Raw genomic sequence first — 12,253 nt, forward strand, 5'->3', positions numbered from 1 at the left:
GACTGAATTTGGATTTGACCCAATATAGGATTGGGTTTTAGCCCAATAAGCCCAAACAATGAATTTGTAGAGCGTGGATGAAAGAACTAGTTCTAATGAATAAGAAAGACAGTAACAATTGTTTATTTAAGAGAATCAAACACAAGTAAGGTAAGAAAAATTTGTCCTCGGCACAGTCCGAGGAGCTCTATTATAATGTCTAGTTGATAATCAAGGTTACAAGAACTAAAAGGTTCGTTCCAGTCATTTTTCTCTCTCCTCTTTCAGGCCACCTTTCCATGCTATATACTATAATTTTTGGCATCATCTCCACCATACACGTGCAGATTAGATTCCAAGAACTTCTTCTTGTCCCATCCAACACCTCCCAAAACCTTCAACTAGCAGCTGTAAGGCTGCTTCACCACTGTTCAGGTATCACCTCCACATTAATGTGGCCAGAGAGTTAGCTAGGATGTATTTAATGTGGAGGTAGTAGATTTTGAAGATATTTGTTGCCTTCCTCTACTCCTCTCCTATCCAATGTCTGACTTCTAACCGTGATGCAACCTGGAAGGATGTTTGGGATGATAGGACATTCCTACTGATCTCGGATCCACATTTCCAATATGACTTTTCTCCTCAGACATCATTTGGACTATCATGTACAATCTTTATCTCTTCCTTTTCTACCATTCCCATAGTAACATTATTTGACCATCCTCGAATAAGTAAATATCCTCGAATTAGGCCATAGGCCCAATATATACAGTTTTAACAGTACCTTCTGGCTATCTGGCTCCCACAAAGAGAACTTGTAATTTAACAATCCAATCATCAAAATGGCATGTCTTGACACTTCAATTTTTCAAATCCACCAATTTTCTTGCTAACATGGCATCCACCAACCTCGCCGTTTCACATATTTCTTAGATGACTGCTAATTATTGTTTTGTATCTTCTAAATGATTGTTTATCACACACTTGTTATGCCACAGTCATTGATTTTTTACTTTTACATAATCTGGTGTTGCATTTTGGTTAATATTACCATAGTGGTTATTAATTTGAAAATAACAATTCATTTTCTTCTTTAGAATTTTTAATTTTACTTTTTAGAATTAATTAATGCACACTTAAAATGTGTTTTCGTCTAATTATTTTTTTGGCTATAAATCTCCTAACTTGCTTCTCCTTTGGCATTCAATCTTTCAAAATTGTTGTCCCATTGTCTTTTTTGTGAGAATGGCTAGCAGTTCCTTGCAGCAACAGATTGCCTCCATGAGGCAATCCTTGTTTGATGAGGTTTAATTTTTCTCTTCCTAAGTTCTTTGCTAAAGATACATCGTAATTGTTTCAGCTTTATTTCCAAATCCCATTACCATATGAAATTTCACATGGTATTTAATTATTTATGCAACATTTTTACCTTTTTGTTTTCCATGTAATTGCTTGCTTTGAATGTTTAAAGCTGAGTTCATGGAAATTATTTGATAAATATTTGAATTAACAAAAAAAAGAAAGATAAAATGAGTAGCTAAATAAAACTTAAAGAATTTATGGTGGAAATGTAAACTGTTCTATGGAAAAAAATATCAATATTTTTCATGAAATTTTCAATCGAAAAATGTAAATATAATGCTATATTAATCAATATGCTTACACATTCAAAAGTTATGAAATTGTCCACACACACCCAAAAAAAAAAAAAAAAAAAAAAAAAAAAAATCTATTATGCAAAAATGTGGTCTGAATGAGATTGTGAGCAATGTTTTGCAGGGAATCATTGACCGTGATAGGTTCATTCAATTGGAGACTATGACCAACCCGGATTTTGTTAATATTGTTATTGAGGCATATTTCAAAGATTCACCGAAAGCTATCAATGACATTGAAAATGCACTGTGAGTGGCAACATTATTATTTTTTTCTGAGCAAATTTTGTAAAAAATTTAATAAACAATAATATAACAACAACAATTAATGACAGTGATATTGTTGCCTTCAAGCTCTAAACCCATTAACTATGATCAGATTAGTTTAAATAATATTAGGCTATATTTGTTTATATAATTTTTTTTTTTTTTTTTTTTTTTTTTGAGAATGGAATTTGTTTATATAATTAGGGAGGCTAATCCCCTCAATGTCACGGAGCTGGATAGGTGTCTTCACATTTTCAAAGACGGCAATGACTGGTATTTTCCTGTTTTCTTAGCCTTGTATTAATATTGGGGTATATAGAAAATGAAAAAGTGGTCAATTTTTTTTACAGTTTTTTTAATATTAAAATAAAATTTTAAAATGGATAATTAATATATATATTATATATATTCTAACCTGACCCAATAAGAAATATAATCCAAATACCCCTTTTCACCAAAAAAGTGATTAGACTTTTTTGGTTTTTTTGACACTAAATGCAACATCTATTTTGTTATTATTTGCAGCATTGGTGCTAGCAAGGTGATTACTGAAATCAATAATATAAAGTTTTTTTGCTATGATAAAGACATGGAAAGGTAAGGTGTATACTTACCTAGCTAATTGAATCCTTTTCCTCGTGCCGTAATAAGTTGGAGTATTAAATATAAATTTATATGTTTATCTTTTTTTATATATCATCAATGATTTTAATCTAAAATTTCATAATTAATTAGTCAATTTCGGTCCATCTTGAAAAGGAAAAAAAATCAAATAATTGTAGAAATCTATGTATTGTATAAACTATACTTTGTTAGAAAATAATCACATTATTTTAAAAAGAGTTTAAAACTAACATTTATAAGTCTTGTTTATTATTCTCATTTTTCATTTAACAAAAAAATAAATTGTCAATTTTTTCCATGCATTCGAATATGCAGCTAGTTATTATAATTGCTAAAGTGTTAAATGCAATTATTAACTTGTCAATAACTATGAGCAGGAGTAAGAGTAGGGCTGCACTTGTTACCATGCAACAAGAGTATATCATTTTGAAGAGCAAATTGGAAGCCTATTTGGAGGTCTCTCTCTCTCTCAATTAATTGTCTTGCTTAGGGTCGAGATAAATGAGTGACATGTTGATTTGTTTTCTGTTTATTCTACAGTTGCTTCGACAAGCTGCACTAGCTCCTATATCTATGTCTAATACTAATCCTCCAGGTCAAGGATCGGCTAATGGGAATGACTAGTATTTGGGGGATTATTTCATTCTCCATTTCAATAATAATACTACTAAAAATAAAGTCTAGGCATTTTTCCTTTGTTAATAGAATAATTATGAATAAAATATAGGTATTCTTACCTATGGCATGAGTATGTCGCTTTACATTTCTTGTTTCTCTAGAACTAGTTTGTTTGTGTGTGATCAGTGCATACTGATTCCTTCACCAAGTCTAGTTGTAATAAAAGTTGTCTATTTGTTAGGAAACCCTTTTATTTTGCTTTTATATTTGAACTCTCTCTCTCTCTCTCATATGTATACGACAACAATTTTGTATAATGTGTGATTCTTATGAGAGGTAAGAATAACTTACATGATGTTAAAAGAGAGAATACAAAGATTACGTGGTTCGGCTTCACCACTTACATTACATCCATAAAACTACATATTTTTACTAAGATCAAGTGTGGTAAAAAAAAAAATTCTAAGTAAGATATATATATATATATATATATGAAAACTATATAAACTAGGATTAGCCCTAATCGGACTTTACAATATATTGGGCTTCTTAAACCATTACACATAAGGGCCATAAACCCATATTCTTTTAACACATGTCTTCATGGAAAATTGGCTATATCACATGATCTTAATCTCTTTTTTAATATAACAATGTCAGGGATTTCTATCGCTAGACGGTTGACATTGTGCATATGAGTGGTCCGGTCAAATGCACCTTAATAATGTGGGACGAGCTATGCCAGAGATCCAGAGCTCATAAATTGACTCCAAAAAAAAAAAAGGGCCTAGAGCCCCATAAGGCCCACATCAACCTTACTTGTCTATAAAACCAAGTGCATGCTTTGACTATTTGGGTAGTCTAGCAATATGAAACACTTGAGTCGGGCCCATGCACTCAAAACCATTCACTTTGTGCAAAATACATGAAATTCAAGCTCTAGTTTTTGATCCTTCTGCCAAGAGCTGGTCTTTTAGCTCAACGGGTATCTTTTGGTATTTTCATCGGAGACATTTAGAATTTAAATTTAAATTTTCGTATGAAGTGGAACTGATTATTATATGACTGACAAATTGTTGTGTTCAGGAAAGATAAACTTTAGTATCTATTTTGCATTTGTTTTGGTACGTAAAATGAAGCTTTCCAATCAATATGAGTTTGGAACACGATTAGAATACAAGTGCTCTAGGCACTATGTTATGTACTTATAACAAGAAGCTATTGCATTGCTAAGCAATTAACAGCGAGCAAACCTTAACTGAAGGGCCACAGAACCCAAACTTGACCAAGCAAAAGCATACGGCTCCTGATTTATTGCCAACTACAGTAATTAAAATTCGAGTAGGGTGGCTAAAGCGACCAAAATACCCACTCAGTAAAATAAGACCCAAACATGCCCAATTAACATAAATATTCACTTATTTGTAAAAAAACAAAAACATAAGTATTCATTAGTTCCGATCAATCCCTATAGATTAATTCCAAATCGGCTAGGTTTAAGTGATCTTTAAGGTCTCATGACACATTTTGGAGCCACTCTTAAGGGAATCATTCCTATAATAACTTGATATGTATAGGACAAGGATCTGCATATATTTGAGAGAATAGTTAAATATTCTCGATGAGGTATATATACCCTTGTTTGTAAATAAAAAATTCTGCTAGGGTTAAATGTTTTTTAAATCTATAGGAATGAACTTATTGGGTTATATGTGGCTTTGATTGTGGACCTATTAGACACCAACTGATGCTCATTGGGCTGTTACACAATATTGGGCACTCATCAAGCCCTTTTTCTTTGCCCAAGCTCAAGAAACCAACTCGCTAAAACCCTCCAAAGCTTCCCAAAAGCCCAAGCACCACCAAAATAAAGAAACAATACGTCCTTTCTTTTTCTTTTAATAAGTCTTTTTAGATTTCTTTTATCCAAACACTTTGCAAGGATCAACAATGTTTGTTACAGTTTCATCAACTATACAATTATGTAAAATAATAATAATAATAATAATGACAAAAGAAATAGTAAGTAATACTAACGTAGGAACAAGAACTTTGGATTCAGCTTCAAAACTTCATTGGTCAAGCTACCAATTGTTAATTTTCTTAAAATATATAAACACTAATCCATTTTGTTGCATGAATAATTTATGTTGGGTAGATATATATTTAAAGCACCACTTTTGCCCAACATTTTCTTTTGATTTATAAATAGATTTGGATAGTGTAAAGGAGTGGGAAGGAATGAACAACTTAACGTGTAATGAAATAAAAAGAAAGGAATCTAATGATCTCTTTCTTTCTTTAGATGTTAAATGTAAAGGAAGAGAGAGAGAGAGAGAGAGTTTTATGTCATCTTTCTTTTTCTTTTCTTCTTTATCTATACTTTAGTTCAAATTTTGACTTAATTAATAAGTAGTGTACTATATATTTGCCCACTAAAAATACAAAATGAGTGATTTAAGGGGTAGTGAAAATTTTTACTACATATACAATATATGTCAAATACATATCCAATAAATTTTATTTATTTTTAATTTGGACACAGTTATATGATAAGTTGATGTATCAATTTAAAAAAAAAAAAAAATATATATATATATATATTTCTTAATTATTTTGTTAATGTGTTATATATGAATCCATTGTTATGCTAATATGTAAAGCTTTTATAATGAAATTTGTTGTATCTTTAACATTTTCTACAAAATTAAAGGTTAAAGTGGAACAAATTTAACTATTCCATTACTTTTGCTATTATAATCCCCAACATAAAGAAATAATATGTCATTTCTTTCTATATATATATTCCTTCCATCCAAACACTATACAAAGAGTTGGTGGTTGTGAACTTGTGACTTTATAAGGATCAACAAAGTGCTTTTCAATTTCATCAAATTATGACCAAGCATATTAAGGTCATTTCATTTTTTTTTTCCAAATTTCTCTTATTCTTTTGAAAAAGCAAGTAACATCTATTATTTATACAAAGTAAATATAAGTATTTAACAAAACTAAACTACGTTTACCAAGAAAAAAAAAAAACTAAACTAAACCACATTTACAATAAGACGTAATAAATTAACGAAAGAAAATAATCATAACCCATAAGCTAAACAAATAGAAATGAAAAAGGGCAGAACTGGAAATTTATTTATTTATTTTTACCTTCAAATAAGAACACTATGCTCAAGGGTGGAACACAATATGCATAATTCGACCTCAACTCCTTTATTTGATCCAAAGAATTTCCTCAAAAAAAAAAAAAAAAAAAAAAATCCAATGAAGCCAAGGATGCCTATATCAAATCCATATCAAACTACGTTACTGAAATCCCCTTTATGAGTAAACTTTCAAGTCATAAAATTAGATACTTATTACAAGAAGCTGTTGCATTGCGAAGTAGTTAATGAAGAAAATCCCCAAAAAACCATGTTACTGAAATCTTAATTCAAGCTAATAAATTACATAGTTTTTGTATAAACCATGTAACAAATTTCGGAACTACAAAAATAAACAGTGACTAAACCTTAGCTGAAGGGCCACAGAACCCAAACCTGACCAAGCAAAAGCATTTGGCTCCTGAATTATTGCAAACTAATTAAGCCTACACATTCAGGTAGGGTGGCCAAAGAGACCCAAATCCAGTTACCCACCTAGTAAAATAAGACACAAACCCACTCAATTAGACCTAATTTACCTAAGTCTTAACTTCTCTCTCTCAAAAAAAAAAAAAAAAAAAAAAAAAAAAAAACCCAGTATTAATTGTTTTCAACCAGTCCAGTAAATTTCAGATTTGTTGAATTTAAATGGTTCCTAAGAACCTCATAATATTAATATTTATGAGATTCTAGGTTTGAAACTTTTTATTAATATCTTGAGGCCAACTTAATGTGTGTGGGACTGAATAATGGATAGTCAAATACGCGAAAATGTCCAAATAAGGTGGTTTGTTTATATATATGGGTTAAGTGTTTTTTAAATATGTAGGAATGGACTTGTGGGGTTATATAAGGCTTCAAGTGTGGACCAATTAGACACAATCTCAAGCTCATTGGACTCTAAACATAATATTGGGCACCCCACCTCGCACCACCAAGTCACCATAGACCAGTGAAAATTTCCATAGCTCCAAAATTGAACCACTTCATTTACTACAGAGCTTTTTTCATTCAAAGTGTTCTCACAAGTATGTATGTAAATGCATCTCTCTTTCCAAGCCTTCACATTTATCTATTTTTCCATTTTGAGTTTTGGATTTCTATCAGATATTTTGTGGGATCCAATCTTTTGGTTTTAACTTTTTAGAGTCAGCTATGTTCCGCTTATGAGCTTCAACCACTCCAAACTTCACTTGGGCTTGATGATTTATAGTGAATAGTTTAAAATTTAGTTAATTTAGTGACCAAGTATTGCGCTAGATAGCTTCAAATTTGACTATTCAAGCTAATGATTTCGAGGTTATGGAACCAGTGATTCCTCCATTTTTGTATAACGAAAAAGCTTAAAATTTTGTAGTTTTGGACATTAATGTATGTATAAAGTTACATTTTTGATCTTATAAAAAGATCACAAGATATATAGTCTTTATGCAAAATAATCTTGGCGGTATAGTGAACCTCTCTAAATAGATTAAAAACTACCTTGTGGTTTGACCTATCACAATTTAGTCCACAAACTTTCAATTATTATATTTGACTCCATAAAATTGGATTACAATGAAATTATTAACGTTTCGTCCAAATTAGTAGATTTTTCCTTTTTTTTGGACATACAAATTAGTAATCACCCCTTGAGGTTTGACCCAATGACAATTTAGTCCCACATGTTTTTTCAGTTGTTAAATTTGTATTCTTTTTCGCATTTCACTTCTATTAATGCAACACAAGCTACTTTGAAAAAATAATAATAATAGCAAGCAATACTCATGTAGGAACAAGAAGCTGGATTTGGCTTTGAAAATTCGTTGGTCAATTTACCAATTGTTGGCTCTCTTAAAATATATAACCACCGATCTATTTGGTTGCATGAATGATTTGTGTTGGGTAGATCTATTGTTAAAGCTCCAATTTTGTCAAACCTTTCTTTTGATTTCTAAGTAGAATTTGGATAGTGTAAATGAGTGGGAAGAAATGAGTAACTTATTAACGCGTAAAAAGAAAGGAATGAGATGATCTCTTTCTTTCTTTGGATGTTAAATGTAAATGAGTGGGAAAGAATGAGCAACTTTTTAATGCGTAAAAAGAAAGGAATTAGATGATCTCTTTCTTTCTTTGGATGTTAAATGTAAATGAGTGGGAAGGAATGAACAACTTTTTAATGCATAAAAAGAAAGGAATTAGATAATCTCTTTCTTTGAATGATGAGGGTGGCAACTAAGGAGCTCAGCTCCCAAACACCAAGCAAACACAAGAAAAAGGTTGTGGTACCACTTGTGTGCAACTTTGTTTCTAAGAGACTAAAAGAAATGGAGAAGGAGAAAGTTGTGGGGAAAACAACTGCAGCTTTTTTTTTTGGCTGACACACATTCAAACTAAAGAATAGCTGCCACTTGAAGTGAGAAAGAAGAGAAAAAACATAGGGTTGGTAGGGTTATAAAAAAAACCCAAAACGGTGTAGTTTTGTTTTAATAAGGAGAGAAAAAATAAAAATGCATTTACCATGGGTCGAACTTGAGTTAAAAGTGTGAACACAGGCATCTTTCCTTCTATGCTATCAGGAACTTTCTTGATATAATTTGTATATAATAATATTTAATATATTTCGGTTCGGTTTTGGCTGGGTTGATTTTTTTGTGTGGGACACCTTTCAATTTCAAGAAATTAAAACTGAAATCGAATTGAAAAATTGGACTCAATTCGGCTGGTTTTAGCCAATTTTTTTGGTTTACCGAATTTTTTTACACCCCTACTTCTCATATATTTATTTTTTGGGTGTGAATTATGAAAATCTAACCATTGAATTTCATATTTCTTATTTTCTTAACATGTAAATCAAATTGGATGTTATTTACTATTCAATCAATTAACTTATTTTTTATACACAACTTTAGATCACAAAAACTTGAAATTTAAACATTTATTGGATGACATAGCAATTGATCTTTAATCTTCTTGAAATTTTGTAAGCATTAAGGATGTAATAAAAACATGCAATCTAGCAATTCAATTTTTAAAATTCACACTCAATATAAAGATATATGATGAGTTTGTAAGGTTTCTCTCCAGACTAGTTTGGAGAGAAACTTTGTTTTTCTTGGAGGGTTCAAGGATAACTTTTAAGGGTTTAGGTTTTAAAAACATGTAACTATATTTATAATTATAATTTTAAAAACTTGGTGGCCATGGATCCCTTGCCCCAAAAAATTGCTTATTAAAAAAACAATGGCTTCAAACCACCAAAACAAACAAATTCTTAAATTGGTTTTAATCATGATATGGGGGTGGTGGGGTATCCCATGCCCCAATGCCATGAAGCTTGGGACTAACCAAAGTCATCAACAACGATATATCATTTTTATTTGAACAAGGCAACACTAAGGGCGATTGTCCCACCAGCCTCACCACATCATCAAATCTTTCACTTAAAAAGAAGCATTAACCATGTAGAGTGGTTATCTTTGCATTTATTATACCTTAATATCCTCCCATTGCATTTAATGTGATGCGATACTCTCTCTCTCTCTCTCTCTCTCTCTCTCTCTCCAAAGCGAATCAAATCATTGACCTACCCCACTATCCCCTATATGACACTAGACCAAAATGATAGGATTCAAATGAACCAAAAAAATCCAAATTTTGGGGCTCTATTTTGTAGAAGCGAGAGATAATTCTCCTTAATATAAAAACATCCATTAGTAGTAGGTATTATTCTTTTTCCTTCCTCCAAAATATACTATCGTAACTAAAAATACTCAACTAACTTTACCATGATCAATTTCGCAACTTGCTAAAGTAGTCAAATTGTAAATGGTGGAAAAAAGTTATGGGTTTATATAAAATGTGATGAGTAAAAGGTGTCCACTATTCACAGTCAACCATTTCAACATTTTGTGAAATTGAGAATAATGGAATGAAATATGTCCCTAAATTAATTCAAATAGAATACTCTAATTTTGGCAATTTTGCCCCGCCTTACTTGACCTGCCCCTCCCTGATTCACCCCATGTAGGTTTTCCTCGCCCCGCAAAGGTGGTGGGGCGGGGATGGAGTAAGATTTTTGCCTCGCAACACAAGGCGGGGATGAGTTTAGACTTTTTAAACCCACCCAGCCCCGCCCCGTATTGATAAGGGTTATTATTGTAAATTTTTCAAACCATAAAACCCTACTATTTAAACAAACATATCAATATTAGTTTATTTTAGTTTACCTAATGTGGCTCTTTGCCTTTATTTTGTTGTGTTATACTATGAGATTTTTGTTTTTGTTGTGATTATATATATATATATATATATATATATTTGGTAAACAGTACTTCTATTAAAGAGAAACAAGAATAAAAACTAAGGAATTATCCCCACAAACAGCCTCTAACGAGGGGGAGGGGGAGATTTCCTTTATTAAAGCAATACTTTAAATCGGAGTTCAATGCAAAATTGGCAGCTTCATGAGATACAGTGTTGCATGTTGTCCGAACCCAATGGAAATTAACAGAATCAAAAGCAACAGCTAAGCTACGAATATTACAGATAATATTGTGAGTAAGCCGTTTAGGGGATAAGTCTGGGTTGATGAGTGTATCAAAACAATTCTTTGCATCTCCTTTAAATGTCACAAATTTCCATCCCTCCTTAACCGCTAGATTCATAGCCCAGTAAAGGGATTCAGCTTTGGCAATCGCAGGGGAGGAGCCGTGATGTTTTTTGGCCCAAATTGATAGAACTTCACCTAAGTGGTTCCTTGCAACAACTGCTAAAGCAGAGCCCGAGCTCCTTGTCGCAGCATCCACGTTTAGCTTGATGCAGCCAAAAGGGGGAGGAGACCAAGTCTTGCTGCTTAGCTCTTTAGGTGGTTGGGTAGCTGAAGAAAAGACATTAACTATTTCATTGAATCTGGTTTGAATGTTTTGCCTAGCCTTCATCGCATCAGGGTCGATGTTACTGAACTGTTTGAGGTTTCTTGACATCCAAATCTCTTCAATTACTAATGCCATGTTGAGGGACACACTCCAAGTCTCATGGGCAGGGATGAGTGAGGCAGGTGGCTCCATGATGAAGGATACTATATCTTTAGCCGAGGTAAAGTTCGCGCTGTCAACTTGAAGACCCTAATAGGTGGTTGACCATAGAGCTCGAGCAAATGGGCATCTGAAAAAAAAATGTGTTCACTGTCTTTGATTTCAGCATTGCATAACAGATAAGATGCATCTACATGGCTAAGCCGAACTTGGAGATTAGCTTTTTTCGGCATGCTATCCTCCATATCAACATTTTGAGCCTCTTTGGGAAGTTTGCCTTCCAAAGCTTGGACCAACAAGCTTGGGGTTGACCTATACAGTCAGGTTAAGCAAAAGCAACATTATGGATGGATTTAACTGAGAATCGACCTTTTGAGTCAAGGAGCCAAACTAACTTATCTTGTTTAGGTGACATCGGAATAGGAATGTTAAGAATGGCTCTTGCACCGGTTGGAGCAAATAGTTCCTTAACCAAATCTGAAATCCATGATTTGGAAATGGAGTTGATGAGATCACTGGCTTTAATGGACAACTTCCTATATTCCTCAAGTCTTGGCTAAGGAATGAAATTCACAATTTCAGGCATCCAAGGGTCTGACCACACCTGTATGGACTTACCCTCCCCAATAAGAAAACATACACCCTTTGCTACAAGCTTCTTGGCTTCTTCAATAGCTCTTCATGTTAGAGAGGTGGCAGCCACTAGATCCGCTATAAACCAGCCACTATTCACTTTATATTTGGATCTCAACACATCCATGCACAAACTTTGTCTATCCGGGGCCACGAACCACACGAATTTAGCTATCAAAGCTAAGTTCATCTCCTTTGTTTCCTTAAAACCCAGCCCACCATATTTTTTGGAACAACACAGCTTGTCCCATGATGTCCAAGCTATGTATTTGCTGCCTCTATCTTTAGCCTTCCACCAAAACTG

At 32.8% G+C, this 12,253-nt stretch overlaps 1 protein-coding gene across 1 annotated transcript; it reads left to right on the forward strand.

The window, feature by feature from the left end:
- The first annotated feature begins 1,224 nt into the window (after positions 1 to 1,224).
- Positions 1,225 to 3,149, forward strand: LOC126719860 (pseudo histidine-containing phosphotransfer protein 2-like). The gene is made up of 5 exons (XM_050422368.1): positions 1,225 to 1,284; positions 1,759 to 1,883; positions 2,427 to 2,498; positions 2,903 to 2,981; positions 3,066 to 3,149. Exons 1-5 carry the CDS (start codon positions 1,225 to 1,227, stop codon positions 3,147 to 3,149), a joined length of 420 nt encoding a protein of 139 aa, XP_050278325.1.
- The last annotated feature ends 9,104 nt before the right edge of the window (positions 3,150 to 12,253 follow it).

This window comes from Quercus robur, chromosome 3, assembly GCF_932294415.1.
Source record: "Quercus robur chromosome 3, dhQueRobu3.1, whole genome shotgun sequence".
Lineage (NCBI taxonomy): Eukaryota > Viridiplantae > Streptophyta > Magnoliopsida > Fagales > Fagaceae > Quercus > Quercus robur.

Coding starts and splice junctions, on each gene's coding strand:
- LOC126719860 (XM_050422368.1), top strand. CDS start 1,225: ATGGCTAGCAGTTCCTTGCAGCAACAGATTGCCTCCATGAGGCAATCC. Junction 1,285..1,758: donor GGCAATCCTTGTTTGATGAG/GTTTAATTTTTC, acceptor AATGTTTTGCAG/GGAATCATTGACCGTGATAG. Junction 2,499..2,902: donor TATGATAAAGACATGGAAAG/GTAAGGTGTATA, acceptor AACTATGAGCAG/GAGTAAGAGTAGGGCTGCAC.